General features: G+C 44.9%; 1 protein-coding gene and 1 long non-coding RNA gene across 3 annotated transcripts in view; both read right to left on the bottom strand.

Moving 5' to 3' along the window:
• LOC306923704 overlaps positions 1-26,017 on the bottom strand; it is a 75,904-nt gene that overhangs the window by 1,890 nt on the left and 47,997 nt on the right. The window lies entirely within an intron of this gene.
• nat10 (N-acetyltransferase 10) overlaps positions 1-26,017 on the bottom strand; it is a 40,804-nt gene that overhangs the window by 1,890 nt on the left and 12,897 nt on the right. For both annotated transcript variants that reach the window (XM_079501954.1, XM_079501953.1), the window contains exons 7-28: positions 23,650-23,764; positions 22,590-22,697; positions 21,763-21,896; positions 21,151-21,244; positions 20,657-20,755; positions 19,883-20,019; positions 18,588-18,712; positions 18,012-18,162; positions 17,290-17,386; positions 16,985-17,101; positions 15,500-15,601; positions 14,447-14,521; positions 11,284-11,397; positions 10,451-10,584; positions 8,891-8,939; positions 8,510-8,606; positions 6,831-6,938; positions 5,416-5,588; positions 3,803-3,922; positions 3,551-3,649; positions 2,608-2,681; positions 1,879-1,962 (exon numbers count right to left, since the gene is read on the bottom strand). In XM_079501954.1, coding sequence (XP_079358080.1) covers positions 1,879-1,962; positions 2,608-2,681; positions 3,551-3,649; positions 3,803-3,922; positions 5,416-5,588; positions 6,831-6,938; positions 8,510-8,606; positions 8,891-8,939; positions 10,451-10,584; positions 11,284-11,397; positions 14,447-14,521; positions 15,500-15,601; positions 16,985-17,101; positions 17,290-17,386; positions 18,012-18,162; positions 18,588-18,712; positions 19,883-20,019; positions 20,657-20,755; positions 21,151-21,244; positions 21,763-21,896; positions 22,590-22,697; positions 23,650-23,764 — 2,406 coding nt within the window. The remainder of the gene's footprint in view (positions 1-1,878; positions 1,963-2,607; positions 2,682-3,550; positions 3,650-3,802; positions 3,923-5,415; positions 5,589-6,830; positions 6,939-8,509; positions 8,607-8,890; positions 8,940-10,450; positions 10,585-11,283; positions 11,398-14,446; positions 14,522-15,499; positions 15,602-16,984; positions 17,102-17,289; positions 17,387-18,011; positions 18,163-18,587; positions 18,713-19,882; positions 20,020-20,656; positions 20,756-21,150; positions 21,245-21,762; positions 21,897-22,589; positions 22,698-23,649; positions 23,765-26,017) is intronic.

Below are 26,017 nucleotides of genomic sequence, written 5' to 3'. Positions count from 1 at the left end.
AGGTATCGGTAATTCAGAGAATATGCCAGTCTAACCACCGATCCGACACAGGGGTAGGTATATGGCAGGTAAATACAATGTCGGGGGCATGTGGAGTTTGCTTTTTCGAGTTGCCCAAACTGCAAGTGCACATTATGAGGAGGAGTCTGCTATAAACACGACACCAGATATATAGCTAGAGAGCTACAGTATAAACACAACACGAGATCACGACACTGGTATCGGCTAACAGAAATTGTGGTATCGGGATCGGATACGGAACGGAAAAGGGACATTGGAGCATCCCTAGTTAACCCCTTTTGGTGTTAGCATTATGTTATGCTTTAGCTATTGAAAAATAGCAGATCTACAAGCTCATAGCGCGCCACCGAGTGGCGCGCTACGAGCTTGTAGGTCTGCTATTTTTGAAAAATCGAAGAACCACTGACATAGAAACAGCTTTTTCAGAAAACTGTCAGGATGTAGAAGACATTTTTAGAATCTGATCTCAGGTCAAAATGGGTTAACACCCAGGATTCCGACCCAGGTCTCCGAGTCAACCTACAGTGAATCTCAATTCGTAATCGTAATTCGTAATCTCAGCGTGCTGCGACTCGTTGTGTTGTGAGCTTGCAGATCTGCCGTTTTCAGCATGCAACCAAGCATAAAAGGACTAAAATGTTAGGGAGGGACTAGTGGAGACTAGTCCTTCCCTAACATTTTAGTCTAGTTTTTATTTGTTGACACAATTGTCCGTATATAATTAGTCTTAAGTTTTAGTCATCGTAGCTTAATTAGTTCTCATTTAGTTCTTATTTAATCTTCGTCAGTGAAAAAAGGTAGTCAATGTACATTTATCATCATAGTTGTAGTCGTTTAGTGCAGGGGTTCTCAACGTTTTTGGCCTGGGACCCCCGGAAATGCTTTGGCAATGTCTCGGGACCCCCGCCCCGCCCCCTCCCGACCCCCAATATAAATTGACTGCTACAATAACCTTAACCCATTTTGGGCGGGAACCCCTTTTGGTGTTTTAAGCATTATGTTATAATTTAGCTAATGAAAAATAGCAGATCTACAAGCTCATAGCGCGCCACCGAGTGGCGCGCTACGAGCTTGTAGGTCTGCTATTTTTGAAAAATCGTGAAAATAAAATTTAAATTTTCTTTTTCTTTTTGAAAATAATTTGGGGACCCCCTAAAATAATTTGGCGACCCCCCGAGGGGTCGCGACCCACGGGTTGAGAACCCCTGGTTTAGTGAACATCAGGTCAGGACAGTCTGGTTGAAACACCCGTCTTTTAATCAATTTAGACCTGACGTCGAAATTTTAAAAATGTCATTTTTTCTGAAAAACCTCATGTTTCTATATCAGTGATCTGAAAATATGTAGTTCCAGGGACCTCCCAGGAGCAAAGATTTGAGTTAAAAACGTTCGTTCTGAAAAAAATATATATTCCAAATGTGCACCACATTTTCACTATTTAAAAAAAATAGCAGACCTACAAGTTCTATGAGCTTGTAGATCTGCTATTTTCCAATAGCTAAATTATAACAATGTCAATAAAATGTCTTCTAAATCCTTTCCATTTCTATGTCACTGGTTCTCAAACTATTTCATGTCAAGGACCCCAAAAATGATGTAATCGGCCGCCGACCCCCATCTGAAAATATGTTATTCAAGGGACTTGAATAACTTGCTTCTGGGGGGGTCACTGGAACAACATATTTCCAGATGGTGGTCGGTGGGCAAATAAAGATAATTTTTGACATGACATAACATATTGACCACCACTGATACAGAAACATGAGGTATTTCAGAAAACTGTCAGAATTTAGAAGTCATTTTTTAAATTTCAAAGTCAGGTCAAAATGGGTTAAAGAAAAGAAAGTTGGTTGGTACCTCTTTATGCTGACGACAGCCGTGGCTCCTGCTCCATGCTTCAAGGCCTGGTTCCACTCCTCCTCATCGCCACGGATCTTGTACCTGAAATTAAAGAAATACACACATACATAAACATTACAACTACAAAATAACCTTAACCCGTTTAAAATGTTAATGTTAAAATAACCTATTGTTTTTTCAGAATAAAGGCGCTAGAATGCCAAGCAGATGAGGGAGATTTTACTTGAAAACTCTCACCTTCCATTTCCCCCCCCAACACCAGGAGGTGAAATGTTCCATTACTACACCCCCCCCCCCCCCCCCCCCCCAACACCAGCAGGTGAAATGTTCCATTACTACATCCCCCCCAACACCGGGAGGTGAAATGTTCCATTACTACACATACATTACTGTATGTATGCGTACATACGTGTATGTATATGTGTACAGTATATATGTATGTATACGTAGAGCACACACACACACACACACACACACACACACACACACACACACACACACACACACACAAGGGAGGAGGAGTACAGTACAGTACAGTACAGTACAGTACAGTACAGTACAGTACAGTACAGTACAGTACAGTACAGTACAGTACAGTACCCTATTAGAACCCAATAGATCCTATTAGAACCCAGTAGAAGTCAATAGAACCCATTATAAGTCAATATATCCCATTACAACCCAATAGAGCCCATTAGAAGCCATATCCCATTCCTCCATACTCACTGGTCCAGGTCCAACTCTTTCACTTTCTCTACATCCTGCTTGTGCTTCTCATCAAACTCCTTGGCGGCTTCATTCTGACGAGGAACAGTCATATTACGTTAGTAATCATTTCTCAAAGAACAAACACAAGATACAGTATGTGTATTAAGTATTGCTGGAAAAAAAAAGGAAAGTTAACTAGTTACATTTTATTTGAAAAGAGAGAGGTTTAACACCCTGAGCGACATAAACGGAGTTCTCCGTCCTATCAAATAGTAACGCCCAGCGTTACAGGACGGAGATTAATAAAAGGACGGAGATTTATTGATATCGAAACCGATCGCATCGCTCCACAGGCTGGTTGCGCAACATTCGATGTCATTTCCGGTTGGGACGTCATCGTAAATGTCCCCCACCCCATGTTAGCGGGTGAGACCGAAAATCTTAAAACGTGAATAACTCTTGATCTAAATCATCCAATTCTAAGCAAAGATGATGTTTTTGACGGCCCATCGCGGTCCCTGTCGCTAGTCGCGTTAGAATGAATCATACCTCCCGGTGTTGTCGATCGCCTCGGGGGGTGTTTTGGCTACATCTAGCTACTTCAGCTACATCCGGGATAGCGCCCGGTGCGTCGCTAAATGTGCTCCGTTGCTGTAAATCGCTGGGCGCTCTGATTCAATATTTCTAAATACCCCTGGGCGTTCAGGGTGTTAACCCATTTTGGGCGGGAACCCCTTTTGGTGTTAGCATTATGTTATGCTTTAGCTATTGAAAAATAGCAGATCTACAAGCTCATAGCGCGCCACCGAGTGGCGCGCTATGAGCTTGTAGGTCTGCTATTTTTGAAAAATCGAAGAACGACTGACATAGAAACATGGCTTTTTCAGAAAACTGTCAGGATGTAGAAGACATTTTTTAGAATCTGATCTCAGGTCAAAATGGGTTAAGGAAGGTTGCGTACCAGATCATCACTGAGGCGTTGGACGGTGGGCTCCATGCTGACGTCTTTACAAGACGCCATGTCAGCCTCGATGGCTCGTTCTTGGATGCGGGTGAAGATCTACAAAAACACATTTTGAATGGAAAACAGTTGAATAAGACTAATAGACCCCATTGTGGATTGTATTGTCGTTCTTACATACCATTTGTCTTTTCATGTTTGCAAAGAAAAATAAAAAGATGATAATGACGATAATAATAAGTCACAGTTCACCTGCACACATTTCCGAATGAGGCGATTGAAGAGCCCCATGAGCTGAGAAGCTGGAAGCTCGATCTCCTTCTCCAGAGTGTCCACTGACTTGTGCTGCAGGCCCACTCCCAACAGCAAGGCCTGGCATGACGGGGCAGCAACACACGCCAAGGTCAAGTTAAAATGTATATTCAGGGATTTCACTTAATTCAAATATCACTTTCCCCCCCCCCTACTATAGAGTGTGTAGGTTTTTAACTCAAATCTTTGCTTCTGGGGGGGTCCTTGGAACAACATATTTTCAGATGGGGGTCGGCGGCCAATTACATATATTTTTGGGGGTCCTTGACATGAAAATGTTTGAGAACGACTGACATAGAAACATCTACTTTTTCAAGAAATATGTCAGGATTTAGAAGACATTTGTGACCAGATTTGACTGAGAGCCTGCCATCGCGCAAATTACAGCTTTTCACCAGAGGAGAAAACCCTTTTTTGAGTGGTGTAAACCACTCCTACAACTGGCTTTTTTGAGTGGTGTAAACCACTCCTACAACTGGCTTTTGTGTGCATAAAAAAATGACCATGGTTGCTATGTTCAAAATAATTTCTGACGTAATTAAATCACACCCGGGTGAACTGGATGACCGTAGCAACCGTGGTCATTTTCTCTGCACAAAAAAAGCCAGTTGTGAAATCACATCCAGGTGTGATTTCATTACGTCAGATCAGAGCTGATCAGGCTACATAATACCTTACCTTATTTCATTACGTTAGACATTACGTCAGACCACAGCTGATCATGCTATATAAAACCTTACACCACTCAGTTCACACGGGTGTGATTTTTTTCCAAAATGGGTTTATAGCACAGGCAGACTCTTCACATACTAGAGCATGTCTGAAATAAATGTAGAAATAAACATGTAGCTAGGTGTAATGTTAGAGACCACAGAAGTGAACCTTTCAAGCCTGTTTTCTCAACTCGCTGTTTTCTGCAAGACATTATAAGCCATATCTCCAAAACTGGTGGGTCAAACTGAACAACCAATATATCAATTTGAAGCTATGATTCCCTGCTTTCATTTGACATGAAAAAACGAAAATTCAAAAAAATCCAATGGCAGTCCCTCAGTCAAATTTAGTCACATTTGTAGAATCGTCCTCAGGTCTAAATGGGTTAAAGAGTCAAACACAACGGGTTGTTGCAGCGGATTCAATGCCGTTATTTAGTCACAGGCTCTAGTCAGCCCATTTAGACCCGAGGACGATTCTGAAAATGTCTTCTAAATCCTGACAGTTTTCAGAAAAACCCATGTTTCTATATCAGTGGCGCTCAACCCTTTTCATGTCAAGGACCCCTAAAAAAAACTACGAGCTTGTAGATCTGCTATTTTTGAAAAACCCGTGAAAAAGTGGCGCAGATTTTTGAATATATATTCTTTCAGAGTGAACTTTTAACTCAAATCTTTGCTTCTGGGGGGGGGGGGGGGGGGGGACACACACGACACAACATATTTTCAGATGGGGGTCGGTGGCCAATTACAGATGATTTTTTTGGGGGTCCTTGACATGTAAAAAGGTTGAGCACCACTGACACGAAATAAATGGGGTCAAACAAAGATGAGACTCACACACTGCGCTGCGGACAGAGAGACGTCTCCCAGCTGTCGGAGGAAGAAGACGCGCGCGGCGGCGGGGATGAGGTCCATGATCAGGTGGTAGTCCACCATGCTCCTGGAGTACAGCTCCAGGCGCTTCAGGTCGTACGGGCTGAACTGGGCCAGGAGCTCCGCGCTGCTGAGAGCTGAGGGGAGGGAAGCATGGGTCAGAACAGAAGAACCACGATTTAGTTTTTGAATGCATTTTAACCCGACGAAGATTCTACAAATGTCTTCTAAATCCTGACAGTTTTCTGAAAAACCTCATGTTTCTATGTCAGTCGTTCTCAAACATTTTCATGTCAAGGACCCCCAAAAATATATGTAATTTGCCGCCGACCCCCATCTGAAAATATGTTGTTCCAGGAACCCCCCCCCCCCCCAGAAGCAAAGATTTGAGTTAAAAACATTCATAGCGCGGCACTCTGTGCGGTCCAGAATTCAGATCCTTCATGGCACGGCAATCTCTGTCCCGGTTTTTCGTATCACTTCTCCCCCAGCCGATAGATAAGTGTTTTTCCCGTTTTTGCCCCAGAACCTTCATTGTATCTGTCCCCCTCGGTGGAAAACATGTCTTCATCCATCCGGCCTTGGGTTGTATCCGTGCTCAGACAACAAGTCTCCTTCTAACATGCATTGCTTTCTCTCACCGACTCAGAGTTGGAACTACAATTACTTTGAGTAAAAGTACAAAAGTATCGGCATCAAAATTTACTTAAAGTACTAAAAGTACTCATATTGCGACGCATTGGCGAACATTGACGTATTGGCGAACATTGGCGAACGTTGACGTATTGGCGTGAACATGACGCATTGGTGAACATTGACGTATTGGCGAACATTGGCGAACATTGACGTATTGGCGAACGTTGACGTATTGGCGTGAACATGACGTATTGGCGAACATTGGCGAACGTTGACGTATTGGCGAACATTGGCGAACGTTGACGTATTGGCGTGAACATGATGTATTGGCGAACATTGGCGAACGTTGACGTATTGGCGAACATTGGCGAACGTTGACGTATTGGCGTGAACATGACGTATTGGCGAACATTGGCGTATTGGCGAACGTTGACGTATTGGCGAACATTGACGTATTGGCGAACGTTGACGTATTGGCGAACATTGACGTATTGGCGTGAACATTGACGTATTGGCGTGAACATTGACGTATTGGCGTGAACATTGACGTATTGGCGTGAACATTGACGAATGGGTTAAGATTCTCAGATTAAAAAGTTAATCGATCAATACGTTTATCAATGAATTAATTAATGGATAATTTGTATCCCTATGTTCTTATCTAAGAACTTATTTAAGAATCCTACTGGTGGTGTGTACGCACACCACCGTGCGTGCGTGCGTGCGTGCGTGCGTGCTCTTACTAGTGCTCTCTTCCTTGGCGTTGCGGTTCTGCAGGAGGTTCAGGGCCAGGCTGGGACTGAAGCTGCTGAACTGGTAGGACAGCAGAGACAGGAACCGCCGACGGAAGTCTGGATGGAGGAGGAGGAATGAATACCATGTAACGCCACTATATACATCCATGTCATGCAACTCAACTGTACCACCGTGTCACTATAGTATTAGTTAGTCATTGTTAAAATGGCATATTAGGTTGGTTTTATTTTTTTTCAATGGGCTATAACTCTATAGCCCATTGGGACAGAATAACTCTCCCTACTTCCTTCACAGGTATTAGTGATGATACAAATGGCTCTGTTCTATAGAGCGTCGCAGTCCCGCCTCCTACCCTGGACCAGGAAATGAAACCCAATGCATTATTCTCATAGACATTTCTTAAAGTATTTATTTAAAGACGGTTACGCCGCGGACAAAGCCAACTCGAGTCGTGACAACCCATGACAACACAAACAATATTTTGGACCAAACAAATAATTACAAAGAAGAAAAACAACAAAAAAAGTGTTGTAACCTGCCGTTTTTTTTCTTCTTTCTAATTATTTGTTTGGTCCAAAATATTGTTTGTGTTGTCATGAGTTGTCACGACTCGAGTTGGCTTTGTCCGCGGCGTAACCGTCTTTAAATAAATACTTTAAGAAATGTCTATGAGAATAATGCATTGGGTTTCATTTCCTGGTCCAGGGTAGGAGGCGGGACTGCGACGCTCTATAGTGTACACTGTACAGTGGTTCTCAAATGTTTTAATTTCAAGGACCCCCATAACTCTGAGAGTGTACAAATGGAACCAAAATTACCCGTAAGGGTCCACTTAGTTCCATTTGTACACTCTCAGAATTACATACCCATACAGGGCCATTTGGAACCCACTGGTGTTTCCAGTGAGCAAACATGCACAATAGCAGCACCCTGACTCTGTTTGACCAGAATGGAACAAGAGCCTTCATTAGTATCATTGGTAACACCTGTGAAGGAAGTAGGGAAGGGGCCCCAAGTTCTTTTCAAAATGTCATGTGTGCATATCTACTGCGCCACATCTCTGCGTACGTGCCTACGTGTGTGTGCATGCGTACGTGTGTGTACGGTTGTAATGCACGTAACTCGAGAACCGTTTGACCCACCGACTTCACATTCGACACACGCATTCCACACCCCCACAGGGAGTGCAGTGCCAGGTATCGAGTCGGTCGGACCCACGGTTCTCCAGAACCACCACAAAAGGCTCTGGTCAGGCTCTGCCAGTGGGCCTAATGAGGCCAACACCTTTCACCTGGGCCAGGCTCTGCCAGTGGGCCTAATGAGCCTCTGCCTCAGCCAATTGAGGCTCAACCAATCAGGCTCTGCCAGTGGGCCGAATTGATTGCCAAGTACACTTTTCAGTCTTTACACACAGGCACATACACAGATCTCCATGTGGGACACCAGCTGACAGTTAAAACAGGTGCTATGACAACGTATATCATTAGGTTCCCAAGTTGCATCGTTCCCAAGCAGGCCGGGCCGACTGCGACAGGCACGTACAGGTCTAGTAGCCCATTAAATCAGCAAAAGGTGATTTTGAATGTGAGGTATTTTTGTTTTATTTTACAGACACATCTTTAGCATGGACAAATCCAATGTGGAAGCAACCTAGAAGAGAGCTCACCTTTCCAGAAGGCAGACAGCCACTGGCCTTCCTCTGACCCCTCAGACGTGTTCAACTCTTTCAGCATCACACACGAGTGTTCCCCTGTCAGGTCATTCTGCACGCACACACACACACACGCACACACAGTAAATCACACCAATACACAATGCAACACACCATCAATCCAATCCTGTACTTCTAACCCAAGGAAGCTCTTCTCCACTTTCTCCTCCCTCCTTAAACCCCCTCCCCCCACTCAACCTTCATTAAGAGCGTCTGCTAAATGCCTAAATTGTAAATTGCACAATAAATAATGTAAAAAGAAAACAAAACAAGACTGTGACACAACACAACCGTTGTGCTAAAACCGTTCATGAAGAAAAGTCATGTTCCACTTACTGGTGTCTGTCTCAAATAGACGGGGGTGAAGCCAGCCCTTTTCCAGAACCTGCCATGTTGAACAAAAATAGATTGTTAAGGAGATATTGTTGTTAAAGAGATTTCAAGCTGTTATCAGTAATAAATAAATATAAGATCTTGTAATGATCACTTCACCTCCAGAGACACGTATTTCAACCTGGCTATCCTATTTTGGGCATGTCTTTTATATCATGTCAGACAATATGCTGTGAGCTTGTAGATCAGCTAAAGTGTGAATTCACTACCACTGTACATGATTATGTTGGTTCCAAAGAAATATGTAAAATATTTATTTTTCAGCTGGGAAACATAATTCAGGCATCCGATTGTAATGTTATCAACAGACACAAATCATGATTAGAAGTTATAAAACAGTAATTAAATTCATAATTTAGTTTTTGTTTACACCATTTTTGGCCGATCCATATGAGGTAGGGTCAGCTGAAAAGGGGCCTTTGCCCGTATAACCCATTTAGAGCTGAGGACGATTCTACAAATGCCTTCTAAATCCTGATACAGATTTTGAAAACCCCATGTTTCTATGTCAGTGGTACTCAAACTATTTCATTTCAAGGACCCCAATATCATATGTAATTGGCTGCCGACCCCTATCTGAAAATATGTTGTTCCAGGGACCTTCCAGAAGCATAGATTTGAGCTAAAAATGTTCGCTCTGAAATAATATATATATATTCAAAGATTTGCGCCACATTTTCAAGATTTTTCAAAAATAGCAGACCTACAAGCTCGTAGCGCGGCACTCAGTGCCGCGCTACGAGCTTGTAGATCTGCTATTTTTCAATAGCTAAAAGTATAACATAATGCTTAAAACACCAAAAGGGGTTCCCGTTCAGAATGGGTTAAAAGTGTCGCTTCGCCTCTCGAACCGCCCTAAGTTGTCGGTGAGGCCGGCGGGGCGGATCCCACGCCAGAACGTGATACTTTACCCCAGTGGTTCCCAAACTCTTTCATGTCAAGGACCCCCAAATTGACACTAATTAGCCTGCGGACCCCCATTTGAAAACACATGCCAGGGACCCCCATAAGAGAAGATTTGTACGGCTCTAGCAGTGATTCTCAGCCCGTTTAATTTCAAGGACCCCCAGTTTGACATGCATTAGTCTACGGACCCCCATTATTTAATGGCATTTCTATCTCTGGGACCCCCAATTTATATTGTAAAATCAATGTTATTTTAACTCTGAGTTAAAATAACACTCTCTCTGAGTTAAGGCTCATTCATAGTCTGGATTTTCGGTGGTGAGGTGACCACCGCTCCTGTGGTGATGTGACAACCGGAGCTGAAATAACGTTGATCGGTGGTGAGTAAAAACAGAGAGAAGGGCTGGGGCAGTGGTGGTGGTTTGCTCTTCACCGCGGCTCGTGACGTCATGTTGTAGTTCGGTGGTCACCTCACCACCGAAAATCCAGACTATGAACAACGCTTTACAGGCCCATAAGGGTCCATTTGGTTCCAAACTATCATTTCGTTGGGGACCCCCTGGCACTCCCTCAGGAGGAGCCAAGCAAAACACTCACTTGAGCAGCTGCGAGGTGAGGCCGTAGGAAACTCCCAGGTAGTCCAGTCTCTCTGCTCGTCTCTCGCTCAGCTTCAGCAGCAGGGGAGGCAGTTCTCTCCTGGGAGCCACCACCTCTTCCAGTAGACTGACCGCCTGACGGGAGAGGGAACGCGTACCATTAATCACTTAACGTTTGGCAAGCAGCACTACCCAGACATTTTTTTCTTCTTCTTTTTTTCATTCACTTCACCGAAGTGAAGTGAATGAAGCGACTGGAAAGAAATATATATCTTCAGGTCTGAATGCACCCCCAACGCCCAGGACGAAGTTCTTTGTCTTTTCTATTAGTAACGCTCGACGCTCAGGACGAAGTATTGTCCAAAAGACGAAGTTTATTGATATGAGAACGGATCGCATGCGGCTCCATAGCCTAGGAGCGCCTGTTGGGCAATCCTCAGTGTTGCGTAAGAGTGAGACGTCATCGAAAAACGACCTCCCCTGTTTAGCTGATGAAAACATTCATAACTCGCGATCTAAATCATCCCGTCTAATTATGAAAAAAGATCCTGTGTTAGACGGGGCTCCGCGGTCCAGTCGCTAATCGCGATAGATTTATTCTTACCTCCCGTTGTTGTCGATCGACTCTAGAGTGGTGTGGCTATTGTTAGCTGCTACACACACATTCACAACAACATCCGGTCCGTCCGGAAAAGGGTCTGTGTTTAAAATCTAATGGGCGCTATAATGTAATGGATTAAATAACCCCGGGCAATTAAAGTGTTAAGAGTGCTCGTGCTCGTTTTTGTCGTGCACTGCTCACGATAGTGATCTCTACATAAACATGGTGGTTACCTCGCTGCTCACGGTGGTGATCTCACTGTTGGCGTGAGCGTTCTCGTCCTCCGTGGGGAACTTGCCCTCGTAGTACATCTGCAGCGCCTGGAGAGCTCTGGAGCCGTAACCCATCTGTTGGTCCAGGTTACACACCGTTACATACATCAGGGGTGGGCAACTTTGACGATGGAGAGGGCCACTATATTTCCACACTCACTCCAGAGGGCCGCATTGCATATTACTGTCGTAGCAAAAATAGCCGATCTACAAGCTCAAAACGCGTCGCAGCGCGACGCGTTTTGAGCTTGTAGATCAGCTATTTTTGCTATATTTGAATTGAAATACTGAATTATTTTTTGCTTTTTTTTTATTAGAAACCTGAAAAGTAACCTTTTTATTGATTTTCAAATGGATTTAGTTTTAGTTATGATAACTTTATGAACTAAATACAAATTGTACACAAAAAGAAAATACTACTAATACTAGTCGTACTAGTCATTTAACACAGCCGACGCGAATCGCGTATCAATACGTTATCAATTAATCAAACGCCGGGTGCGGATCACGTATCAATACGTTTCAATCACTTTTTTATAGCATACTTTCATTCATCTTTTTACCCACCCGGACAATGAAGAACCATCGCCCTATCATTGCTGCTTAGTCCCGCTCACGTGATCAGAAAACCCCCCCCCCCAAAAAAAAAACCCCTCCCCTCCTGAAAACAGGAGGGCGGGCCGCTTTACGTGTATAAACCAGTGTAGAATGGATGCGCCCATGCCGATGTAGCCCGTGTGTGAAAAGAATCAAATTTCACCTAACCTCGCCTCACCAGGCTTTCCTCCACCTATTGGCTTTTATACTCGATTCCCCCCTCCCCTCCTGTTTCTCCTGCAGGAGGAGGGCCTTGCGAGATGGGGGCTCATGTCTCGGAAAAAAAACATACGGAACGCTGTTACGCTGCCTAACACATGATCTGCAGATTCTGCACCAGATCGGCAACACACATGGACAGATGCATGTTTACTTCTTCATACTGTAGCGATCAAACGATCCCCGAGCCTACAATACTACGAACTAACAAACGAACTACAGTATCGAGAGGGGCCGCCATGACAACAGACAGTCTACCGTTGGTGGATCACGTATCGCCATGCAGAGCCGTCATAATCGGAGATCGCTCAGACGTGTGATTGTAACGCTTTTTTATTCATTATAATTGTAGTGATAAGACCGCAATGAACGCGTCGGGGACGTAATCGACCCGGGTGTAATGTATAACGAACTTTTCCGCGTCCTAAACCGTGCATGCCCAGGCATGTTCCCTATACTAGCTTGAAAAACAAAATCAGCTCATGATGGCAACGCGTCTCACCGTTATACTATAGTTCTGAACCGAACGGTGGAATGGGACTTTTTATAGCCGTACGATCAAGACTTTTGCTGCCCAATGTGCCCATGACCCCCCCCCCCCCCCCCCCCCCAATGTTACTGCGATCAAAACAATGAAAGCAGTGAATCATCATCATCATCTAAAGGATGCAGAGTTATGAAGGTTTATAGTCAGACATTGACAGGCAGATATAACAATAAACACAATAAATATGCTATACATCCTATACACCGAATGAAAGCCCTGAATGTGTACTTTTATGAGGAAAAGAGTAAACATTGATCCCATGTACAGTCTGTCATAAATTGGTTACTGGGTGGATGCACATTGCGCCCACCAGATATAACTGCAGAGAAGACATGGACCCGTACTCAATATTCACAAAATAAGGCCTATAGCGACATATAAATACTATATACCGTATGAAACAGAAGACTCTCTGCTTTCATAAGAAAAAAACTTCTACTGTAGTAATAATAAAAATCACACCCATGTGAAGTGAGTGGTGCAACTCTGTCCCATATTCTGTTCTCTGCTTATTCAATACAGCTCGCTATATACGGACTGAGGCAGAAAGTCATGTAAACCTTTTATTTACAGTTTGGTCTGTAAACTTCTACTGTAATAATAAAAATCACACCCCTGTGAAGTGAGCGTTGCAACTGTTCTGTACTTATTCACTACAGCTCGCTATATACGGACTGAGGCAGAAAGTCATGTAAACCTTTTATTTACAGTTTGGTCTGTAAACTTCTACTGTAATAATAAAAATCACACCCCTGTGAAGTGAGCGGTGCAACTGTTCTCTACAGTTGCGCGGTGCAACTGTAGAGAACAGTTGCACCGCAGAGAGTCTTCTGTTTCATACGGTATATAGTATTTATATGTCGCTATAGGCCTTATTTTGTGAATATTGAGGAGTTCACGTCCATGTCTTCTCTGAAGTTATCTGGTGGGCACAAGCTGCATTCAATAACCAATTACTGTCTAACTGTACATGGGATCAATGTTTACTCTTTTCCTCGTAAAAGTACACATTCAGGGCTTTCATTCGGTGTATAGGATATTTATTGGGTTCAATTTTATATCTGCCTGTCAATGTCTCTGACTTTAAACCATCCATAACTCTGTTCGCTGTTCAAGATAACCACTTCCAGGCAAATGCAGGTGTTGCAAAAAGGTCAATATCTCCAGAATGGAACATGGTAAAATCAAAATGTTTTTTTTAAATTGAAGTGGACAAGTTCAGCTTTCTTTTGATGTATGCGTGTGATTCTCGCTATAAGAGAACATTTTGCTGTGGGCCCCCGAACAAGGCCTTTGTGCAATGTTAAACGGTAGCAACATCCAAATAGGCCTGTCGAGATCTTGTAGCAATCAAAGTGTTAATACTAGTCATTAAGTATATTTAAAGCAGGTCATGTTTGCATGTTTGGAATTGCAACAGCTGAAATCAATACTAATATTCTGATATTAACCTGCGGGCCGCATTAAGTGAAGGTGGGGGCCGCATGTGGCCCACGGGCCGCCAGTTGCCCACCCCTGACATACATGAATGCCATAAGCACTGAGGACACACACACACACACACACACACACACACACACACACACACACACACACACACACACACACACACACACACACACACACACACACACACACACACACACACACACACACACACACACACACACACACACACACACACACACACACACACACACACACACACACACACACACACACACACACACACACACACACACACACACACACACAGCTTACCCCCTGGTAGTCAGGATTTACAGCGATTCGCACCACTCTCGCGCCAGACAGACCAGCAAACTCTGGGTCTTGGAACTGTAGACAGAGAGGAGGGGGGGGTTACAATGTGAGGAGTGACATGGAGACTCAACACAGTGTCGGTTATCTAAAGTAATCCTGGGCGCTACACTCCCTCTGCCAACCTGGGGAGAGCAACGGGCTGAACTCATGCTTCCTTCACGGCATGAGGAGTCCAAGACGCTTCTTTTCACCTGACAGGGGGGAGTTTCCCCGGTTGGTCGTAGCGCGTGGAAGGAACACGTTATTCCAACCAGTTCCTTTCCCCTTCCATCAGGCGCCCCGGCTGGCCAGGGAGAGGTAGTTTTAGAGACCAGGATTACTGCATGTTTTGTGTGAGCATACAGGGGACACGGGGAGAACATGTGAGGGTACCTACCCTAGGGGACACGGGGAGAACATGTGAGGGTACCTACCCTAGGGGACACGGGGAGAACATGTGAGGGTACCTACCCTAGGGCAGGGGTTCTCAACCCGTGGGTCGCGACCCCTCGGGGGGGTCGCCAAATTATTTTGGGGGGTCCCCAAAATATATTAAAAAAAAAAAAAAAAGATTTTTTTTAAATTTTTATTTTCACGATTTTTCAAAAATAGCAGACCTACAAGTTCATAGCGTGCCACTCGGTGGCACGCTATGAGCTTGTAGATCTGCTATTTTTCAATAGCTAAATTATAACAATGCTTAAAACATCAAAAGGGGTTCCCGCCCAAAATGGTTTAAGGTTATTGTAGCAGTCAATTTATATTGGGGGTCGGGAGGGGGCGGGGCGGGGGTCCCGAGACGTTGCCAAAGCATTTTCGGGGGTCCCCGGCCAAAAACGTTGAGAACCCCTGCCCTAGGGGACACGGGGAGAACATGTGAGGGTACCTACCCTAGGGGACACGGGGAGAACATGTGAGGGTACCTACCCTAGGGGACACGGGGAGAACATGTGAACGTATCTACCCTAGGGGACACGGGGAGAACATGCAAACTCCACACAGAAAGGCGAGTACCTGTTCTGATATGGTCCAGGGGATGAGGTCACCAGAAGCCTTCTTTCCTCTGGACAGACTGTTGAGGATGGACTGACGAGAGATTTCACCCTCAAGACAAACCTGACAAGAAACAAAAACAGAAAGGAAAATGTGAGGGGTAGGACGATTCACGTACCTCCCGATTCCATACGATCTCGATACCTAGGGTGCCGATTCCATTTATATTGCGAATCTTAATTATATTACGGTTAGATTCTGCGATTTATTGTGATTTTGCCCTCAAGTTACTTTCCTTTTTTTTATACTAGAACATTTTAAAACAATATAAACCATGAAAAGTTGAATCATACACGTCAAAATAAAAAATAACTAACTTAAAATTAAAATAAATCACGATTCAAACTTCAGGATTCAATTTTTAAATCATGCCATTAAAAATTGCGATATTTGAGTGAATCGAATGCTTTGCCCACCCCTACAAAATGTGTCACCTTGTAGATTGGCTGTTTTATCTATTGAAAAAATAATACAAACATTTAAATGTTCACTTATAATAACCCATTTAGGCTTGACGTCGAAATAAAAATAGTCCTCTGAAATAATATATGTTCAAAGATTTGTGCCGCATTTTCACGATTTTTCAAAAATAGCAGACCTACAATAGCTAAAGTATAGCATAATAATTAGTTAAAACACAAAAAGGGGTTCCCGTCCAGAATGGGTTAACATGCCCAAAATAGGGAGGTCAGGGCTCAGGTCAGGGGGGTTAGAGTGGGCACACAGGAGGTAGTGTTAACTTGTGTTCCACTTTACGACAGTACTCCTTTACGGTAATGTACCCTCGGAGGGATATACGCATGCGCAGTGGGCGCAGGTAATCAGATGTGAATTGTGGAGGGAACAGCGTTTACATGTCGAGTCAGTGAACGGTGAATAAAGTGATCTACAACTGAATAAACGTCGTGTTTATTAAGACCTAGTCAACAGTAGAGCGGCCGCTTGGTAACAGTCGTAATGGTTTCCAGCAGTTCGATTGAGTTAGTGTCAAAGTGCCCTTGAGCAAGACACCAAACCTCTAATGTCTAACTGAGCAGGTCGGTGTCTTGCATAAATGGTAAATGGTGCATTTATATAGCGCTTTAATCCAAGGCGCTTTAAATAGAATGAAGAACACATTCATACACCGATGGCGGAGGAAACCATGCAAGGCACCAGCCTGCACATCGGGAGCAATTAGGGCTTCAGCGTCTTGCTCAAAGGGGCACTTTCGACACCAACACTTGGGAGAGCCCGGGATCGAACTGGTAACCTCCCGGTTCCAATCGGTAGCCGTTCTAGCCCTGAGCCACTGCCGCTCATGGTTTCCTCTGCTGCCAATGTGTGGATTGGTGAACGTAATGCACATTATAAAGCGCTTTGCATAAAGGCGCTTTATAAATGCACGATTTTTACATACAGTACACACACACACACACACACACACACACACACAGAGCATATTACCTGCACCACCGCCAGGACCTCTGGCAGAGAGTTCTGCGTGGGGGGGACGGGGGGCAGCAGACAGAAGAGGTGGTGGGCCGGGGCATCCGACAGCATCTGAAGGTCGTTGGGGGAATTCTGGAAGCAGAGAGAGCACATGATGTGGTCAGACAGACAGACAGACAGACAGACAGACAGACAGACAGACATCACCTTCAAGGTGTAGTTGGACATCATATAAGTTTGTTGCAGCTTTCCAGACCATATAAATAACACTGATGTGGTCATTTCCAACAACTGCAGGACACGGATGTGTGTGATCTCACCTTGTAGTGTGATGCTACATAGAGAGCCATCAGCCTCTGCAGGAAGGCCTCGGATGCCTTGTGATAACAGAAGAGTGTGTCTCTGTTCACGTAGTATCTGTGGAGCTGCTGTTAAGGCCAACAAACTAGATACACACACACACACACAACAGCCTAATGTCCAATACAATGGGTGCAAATTGCAAAACAAAGAACATATTGGAGGATAAAGATCTGCACACCAAATAACTAATATAGTGGTTGCAAAGGGTATGAATCGGTTGCCCGAGTCCCGTGGTGGATGTTCTGGTCTGGTTATGGATCTATTTTTTTCTGTCCAGGTATCACTACGCCAGCAGCACAAATAAATAGTTCCACGTCACAGAGGGGTCAAAGTTGAATAATAAATAAATACATGAAACAGACAAGATGGTAAATGGCACATTTATCCAAGGCGCTTTACATAGATTGTGCATTACATTCACCCATTCACACACACATTCATACACCGATGGCGACGGAAGCCATTTAAGGTACCAACCAGCACATCGGGAGCAATTTGGGGTTCAGTGTCTTGCCCAAGGACACTTCGACATGTAGACAGGAGGAACCGGGATTCGAACCGCCGACCCATGGATCATTGGACGACCTGCTCTACCTCCTGAGCCACAGTCGCCTGACAACATAAGCTCCTTAGTGGAGATACAGAACTCATAGTGCAGCAGGTAGGTAGCGAAGGATACAGCTCACAGGTCTGTGGCAGCGGACACCCTGAGATGAGCCTGGGAATGTTCATGCAGTCCAGACAGAGCAGCTCGTTCAGCCACTTCTCCACGGGGTCTCCCATGGCGTAACGGATGGACTCGTGCAGCGTCACCTCGTGGAGCGTACGAGCTGGGAAGTGAATAAACAGTGTCATGTGTCATGTCTGCCTAACCCATTTTGGGTTAGATCTACAAGCTCATAGCGCACCACCGAGTGGCGCGCTACGAGCTTGTAGGTCTGCTATTTTTGAAAAAGCGCGCTACGAGCTTGTAGGTCTGCTATTTTTGAAAAATCGAAGAACGACTGACATAGAAACATAGCTTTTTCAGAAAACTGTCATTTTCAAACAGACATTTTTAGAATCTGATCTCAGGTCAAAATGGGCTAATACACACAATCTACAGATTGAGATCGATAGATCGATTAACGGGTACATACTTTACTATTTTCCTTTTACCTTCAACTTAACTACCGTTTTTCAGAAATCTGTAGATGTAAATCTAGAAGGCATTGTTCCTAATGGGACTCCCTCAGGGGTCTAAAGGGTGACCTACCGGCGCAGAGCCTGGCTGTGTTGGCTGTCCTGTTCTCTGCAGACATGTTCTGCTGGCTGTCGGCGCTCTGCTGTCTCAGCTGCTGGATCAGCTTGAGGGAGAGAGAGCGTCCGGTTCCCTCATACCTGGACGGACGCGTTAGACAGCACGGTTCAGCAACAGCAACGCAACGCACACCATTCAGCTAGCATAGACCAGTTGGTTCTAATTCTAAGACAGTTTCATGAAGCAGTGGACCCACACTAGGGCTTTCACTTCTAGTGAGTTTTACTAGTTGCCTAGTTTACTAGTTGTTTAACTACCTATTATGTAAAAAATTAAATTAAAAATAAATTGTACATTTAAAAACTGTGTACATTGGTGACTATAATCTAGCATTCTAGCTGATCTTGAGGCCTACAAAAACGGGGGAACCCCCCCCCCCCCCCTTTGAAAGGTCAACTAGTGGATTTACTAGCCGACTAGTTGAATAGTCGGCTAGTTGCTTAAAGCCCTGTCATAGGAAAAATCTTTCAAATAGCATGTGAGCTTGAACTGCAGATGGGCTGTTATTATTTTTTTAATAATAGTTTAAGTCGTTAAGTCGTAAGTCTGTTCCCGAATTTAGCTGGGGACTCCCTGGACCCCACTACGTCCTCTCAGAATCATGGAGGAACATGGCGGTGCTGACCCGCTCTCTCAGAATGATGGAGGAACATGGAGATTGCATCTTGCAATGGGTCTGGTCCACAAGATTCGATACACCACCAAGATACCCATGTACCTGTCTAGATACTTCCTTAATGTTAACGAAGTCCACACCCACAACACCAGAGGGAGTGCAACGAACCATGTACAACCCAGATTCGGCACAAACAAGGGACTAAATTCTTTTCACTCCTATGCCACCAAAATGTGGAACGCCCTACCAACTGTCATTAAGACATGCGAATCCCTTGACTCCTTCAAAACCGCTCTCAAAGGGCACCTACGGATTGCTGCAATTCGAAACTGGCCCCCGTAAAATCTGAATCCCCCCCCACCGCCCCCCCCCCCTTTTTCCCCTCACTGTATATGTTTCTTTTCCCTTTTTACCTCCTTTATGATGAATTCCTGTTCTGTCTATAGAAGTGTCTATTTGTACGTCTCTAAATGTTTTGATGATTTGAACATGGTGGACCCTATTGGAAACAAGTGTAATGCTTAATTGGGTCGTCCACTCACAGTTAACAGCCTTTGTATTGAGTTTGTGCTTGAAATGTACTGTAATTCTGCAAACTGTTAATAAATTCTTCAATCAATCAATCAATGCTGACCCGTTGATGGTGGAGGCCATGAAGACCAGGTAGGGTCCCAGCAAAGCCTTGACCAGTGGCAGAGGGATGGCCGCGGCCTCGTCGATCACCAGCAGCTCTGCCTGGCCCAGTTTCACCGCGTCGGTGGGGTGGATGTACTGCACACACATTTTTACATGTTTAACTGTAAGCCTAAAGCCGAGAAATATCAGCTACTGTATAGGGGGTGGGTCCTTACAATAGAGGCTGGGATTGAACTGACATCTTTCATTAAATGTGTGATATTCGCAAAAAAAAACAAGTCTTCTATTATTAGGTTTTTTTTTGTTTTCCTTCCATCGTGAGCAAGCAGTGGAAAGAAATATAATGTGCTGCTGACTATAGAGACAGAAGAACACAGAGAATATGTAACTCTCAGATGATGAGTCGGAGTCACATATTCTGCTGCGTAAAATGTGCTAGCCATTTAACCCATTTAAACCTGACTTTGAAATTTAGAAAATGTCTTCTAAATCCTGACAGTTTTCTGAAATACCTCATGTTTCTATATCAGTGGTGCTCAATATTTCATGTCAAGGACCCCAACAATTATATGTAATAATAATATATATATATAAATTTTGAGGCACATTTTATCGATTTTTCAAAAATAGCAGAACTACAAGCTCGTAGCGCGGCACTCGGTGCCGCGCTATGAGCTTGTAGATCTGCTATTTTTCAACAGCTAAAGTATAACATAATGCTTAGAACACCAAAAGTGGTTCGCGCCCCAAAATGGGTTAAAAAGGAGTTTACCTGAATGGTCTGCCGATGCTCTTTGAAGATGTTGACCCGTACCACCGCCTTGTTGAACTCTGGATTCAAAGACTGGATGATTTCATAGTCCAGATGCTCCTACAAACACAACGGAAATCAAGTTGACGTTGCACTCATGACATACATGGAGGGACACGATTAACATGTACAGCAGTGGTTCCCACACTTTATAATTACTGAAATAAATCATTGAATTTGTTTTTAATTTTTTGGAGAATGTTTGGATAATAATTCAAAACAACATGTATGAAACCAAAAAACAAGGGGACTTTTGGAATGTTGCTGCGTGGCCCCTGAGTGCCCCTGGTCTAACCACTGAACTCTCACATGTTTGCAATGAGGGATTTATAACTACAACTGTACCAGAACATCCATAATGCCATTATCGGTCACTTCCGTTTATCCTCATACAGTATATCACACCAATGCTTGTTTGTTTTTATTTGGTTTATATACAGTTCATGTATCCTAACCTGATACTGCAGGCCATCAAAACCTTTGAAGAGGAACTCAAACATTGTTTGCAAGTTGTCGGGACTGGGCGACGTCACAAAGATGTTGGAGTACCTAGAAAAACCAATCGATCGATTATGAAACGGCAACCGGCAAGACGCAAGTTTTACAGTCCTATGTGTGAATATCTGGAGGTGTTATAAACCAATTAAGACCTGAGACCAGATTCTACAAAATGTCTTCTAAATCATGACGGTATTCTGACAAACCTACAGTATGTTTCTATTATCAGTGGTGCTCAAACTTTTTCATGTCAAGGACCCCAAATATTATATGTAATCGGCCGCCGACCCCCGTCTGAAAATATGTTGTTTCCCCAAGAAGCAAAGATTTGAGTTAAAAACATTCGCTGTGAAAGCATATATTCATAGATTTGCGCCATATTTTCACGATTTAAAAAAAATGGCAGATCTACAAGCTCGTAGCGTGGCACTCGGTGCCGCGCTATGAGCTTGTAGATCTGCTATTTTTCAACAGTTAAAGTCTAAAAATAAGGGTTAGAGTGGTTAAAACACTAAAGCGACACAGACGCGCTTCACGTCCTAAACGGGGTTAAGAAGGTGCTTTCGTACCCAAAGGCCACAGCTCCGGCCACCGCCAGGCCCAGGGCCGCAGATTTGCCCCGTCCGCGTGCGGCGGTCAGCGCCACGGTGCTCCTCAGCGTCTTCTCCGAGATGGCCTCGATGAACTTCAGCACCGCTTTGGCCTGGAAGACAGACAGACAGACATCTTTGGTTTTGTGGCAGGCCGAAGGCATGGGGAGAGAGTATGTTTTGCCCTCTCTCTCTCTCTCTCTCTATATCTCTCTGTGGGTGTGTGTGTGTGTGTGTGTGTGTGTGTGTGTGTGTGTGTCCATCTGTCCGTTACCAGCTAATCTCCGGCACCGTTAACCCGGTCGATGCCAAATTTTACACACACACTCCCTGGATGCCAACGATGAACCTCTGCCCCAGATTTTCCTGAACGGCCTGTTATAGCGCCACCAGGAGGCCGACGTTTTGTAAAATATTTTTTTTTGCTATTACTCCTCCAGATTTTGTCAAAATCCCGCAAATCGTTACACAGTATCTCTATAGTCATGTGCTCTCTGTCCGATATTTCATATTCCATCCTAATTGGCTAACATTGGCTTTCAAAGTTTGCAGGACTGGCCCGTTTTGAACAAAAAGCCTCAAATCATGAACGCAGCGTGCAATTTACGTGAAATATTTCACGCACTTTCCTACTAGGCTGAGGAATATATCGCACCCTTTTCACATTGGCCTGTTATAGCACCACCAGGAGGCCAGAACCTGACCTGCCCTGGCAGAGACCTGTGCCCTGAGGGGCACTTTTTTCTAGTTTATAGTAGGATAAGAGCGATACAACAACAGAACAGAAGCAGATGGGTGGTCCTAACCTGGTCCATTGTTTTGCATCCGTCCACCAACACGCCCACAGGCTGCGTGTCCTGAAGAGACTCCTTTAGATCTTTCAGCTCCTGGTCCAGTGGCGACAGACCCTCGTCCTGAAAGACATCGCATACATACAACCAGAACTTTAACCGTTTGGCCGCCAGGATTAATTAAAGAATGATTACATTATGGCAGGATATCCCCCCCCCCGTTCAACCCTTATTTTGAAGATCCAAAACACCGTGACCGGAACCGGATGACTGAATGGTGTGTGTGTGTGTGTGTGTGTGTGTGTGTGTGTGTTGTCGGATTAGGGCGTGCACGCGCAAATCAAGATGGCGCAGTCCAGGGTTATGGCTGACAACAGATGCCATAACCCATCCGAAGCTAATGTGAGTAGCCTTTCAACTAGATCGGATCAAAACATTTATACAACTGAATAAACGTAACCTACGTTTATTGGTGCTTGCCGAGACAAATGATTAACCCATTTAGGCCTGACCTCGAAATAAAAAAAAAATCTTCTAAATCCTCCAGTTTTCTGAAATAAATATTTTCACGATTTTTCAAAAATAGCAGACCTACAAGCTCGTAGCGCGCCACTCGGTGGCGTGCTATGAGCTTGAAGATCATTTCAATAGCTAAGGTATAACATAATGCTTAGTTAAAACACCAAAAGGGGTTCCCGTCCAAAATGGGTTAACCCATTTAGACCTGAGGACGCATCTGTGTCACCGTATAGCTTTCAACCACTTATTTTAAACTTTAGCCGTTGAAAAATCGTGAGAATGTGGCGCAGATCTTTGAATATATATATATTGTTTCACAGTGAACGCTTTTAACTCAAATATTTGCTTCTGTGGGGTGTGTCCCTGGAACAACATATTTTCAGATGGGGGTCCGCGGCCATTTTAGATAATTCAGATAATTCTGTGGGGTTCTTGAAAATGTTTGGGCACCACTGATACATTCTTTCAGAAAATGGAATTTTGTAGAATCTGGTCTCAAAACTAAATTGGCTTGCGGTGATGCGGGTTGTTGCCAGAAGACAGAAGCTAACAGTACCTGGGTCTTGGGAGGGACGGGTTTGATTTGCGCCATGTGGCTGGAGATGGGCAGGATGTTGAGCTGGTCGTCGATCACAACGCAGGTCTTACAAGACGCCAGAGACAGGATGAACCTGGACACCACACAACCAAAACAGATACTTTTATAGTTTAATAGTTCCCTCTAAAACGGATATTTCACTCTCAAAAATACAACTTTTGCTCATTTTATCGTCTACTCAGGCTTATGTGAACACCCTAGAATGTTTTTTTTAAGTTGTCCGATTTAGATATTTCACATTAGCTGCTTTTCTTTTTAGAAGGACAATATCAGTCACCAGAAAAAAAGGACGGGTGTTCTCGATTAAATCAATATCAATATCATGGTTAAAATGGAGTTTGAAGTTAGATATCAAATATCTAAATACTATAAATCAAGCAACTTATAAACTGTCTGGGGGTGTTCACATAAGCCTGAGTAGACAATAAAATAACCAAAGGTTAATTTAAACTAAACTGCACGAGGAAGCTCGCTATGAAGATTGCGTCTTCTGACGTGATCACAGAAGCATTCTAATACACTCACAGGCAATCCATTGGCTGGGTCTGAGACTAAGGTGCACCTTGACCACCCCCCCAGGTAAAGGTGATAAAGGTGCCAATAAACCAATTAGTCTCCACTTCTGTGTAACTTCTCATGAAGATCACATGCATTGCTACAAAGTCTTGATTTCAGTGTGTTTGAGTTTACTAGGACAGGAGCGAATTCTGGTTCCACAAACTGCACCACTGGTGAGTTCCTGACTTTGGGGTTAAGAATTTCCTTGCACTATAAAATTCTATTAATCGGACGGCCAGCAAACGGCCCTGATTATAAATCTAGCAGCTACAGCTACACTATATTCTATATTCTAGTGACAGCTAAGCTAGCTACTAGCTACAGCTACGCTGGCTACTAGTTGGACGGCCAGCACACGGCCCTGACTAGCCACAAGCCTGCTAAAGCTAAGCTAATAACAACTTAGCGTGGTTCCTGCAAAAGGACGCCCGGTGTTAGCTATTGTTAGCATCCCGCTAAGCTACCCTCCCCTCGTACTACTCCTGCTAACGGCCTGCAGAACGCCAAAGCAGTGATGTCGGGGAAGAGCAGAAACCAACGTCGCAAGGCTAACGATAAGCCCGCGGTGCTGCAGAAGCACTGTGAGACATGCTCCAACTGGATGGCCGGCGAGGACAAACACGAGGACTGTGTCCGTTGTTTGGGCCTGCAGCACGCCTTCGACGCCGTTCATAACCCGGGTGCCTGCTCCCTGTGTGACGGCGTCGACGCACGCATCATAACCCGCAGGCTAGTGCGTGCTAAGCAGTTCTTCGACGGAGCCATCCGACAACCAGAGCCGGTAGACGACCGAGAGGTGGACGATCAATTGGCGGAGGAGAGACGGGACGCATTGGACCCCGCTCGTTACTCTGAGGGTGATTATGCCGACCTACCGTCTACTTCCCGCGCGAAGCGGGCGGTTAAGAAAGCCAAACAAGCAGCTAGGAAAGCTCTGGCTGACGAGGTTACGGCTCCAGCGGCTGCCGAAATCCCGCACTCCCCGCCTCGCCAACGTACGAGGCGCACAGATCATCCTCCCCCCGTCGAGCAACACGCCGGCGATGAAGAACAGTCCTCGGAGGGAGACCAGAGCCAGAGCTCCAGCGGTAGCTCCTCTTCTTCCTACTCTGAGGGCTCTTCTGAGAGTGAGTCAGAATCGGAGTCTGAGGGACGCCTCAGAGCCACTCTCATCGCAGGAATGCAGCCTCAGACGGCGGCCCGGACTGAGCCCATGCCCCGGGCTGGGACTGAGGCTCTGGCTACAGCAGCTCCGGATGAAACCGAGCCACAGAGCACGGCGGTGCCTGACACGGCACCCCAGACCGATGTTCAGAACCGAGCCCCTGCTCGGTCCCGAGTCGTCCTCGAGATGGACTAGTCAGAGCTGATTGATGTCTTCAAGAGGGCTACCGAACGCAGCGGCCTAACGTGGCCAGCTGAAGCTACTCCGGCGGCGGCTGCGACGGACACGGCCTGGGATGATTTTGGTAAGGATCCGGACGCTCCCCGAGCCAAACAGATCCTACCCTTGGCTAAGGGTTTCACGGGGGCGCTCGGTGAATCCTGGGAGCACCCCTACACCCACTCCTTCCTACCCACACATAAGAAAGAGCTTGATTGTGTCGCCATGAAGAAAGTGGGTCTGGAATCTCTGCCCGAGATGGAAAGATTCCTGGCTTCTCATCTCCTACATGTCCCCGAAGTCGCCCCACCAAAGGAGCCGAAATTCGCTCTCACACAGGAAAACGACATGTCCACAATGGTGAAGAAGGCATACGCGACGCTT

This window comes from Electrona antarctica (genome assembly GCF_951216825.1).
Source record: "Electrona antarctica genome assembly, chromosome: 5".
Classification (NCBI taxonomy): Eukaryota; Metazoa; Chordata; class Actinopteri; order Myctophiformes; family Myctophidae; genus Electrona; species Electrona antarctica.
This window is presented reverse-complemented; position numbering and strand designations above follow the sequence as displayed.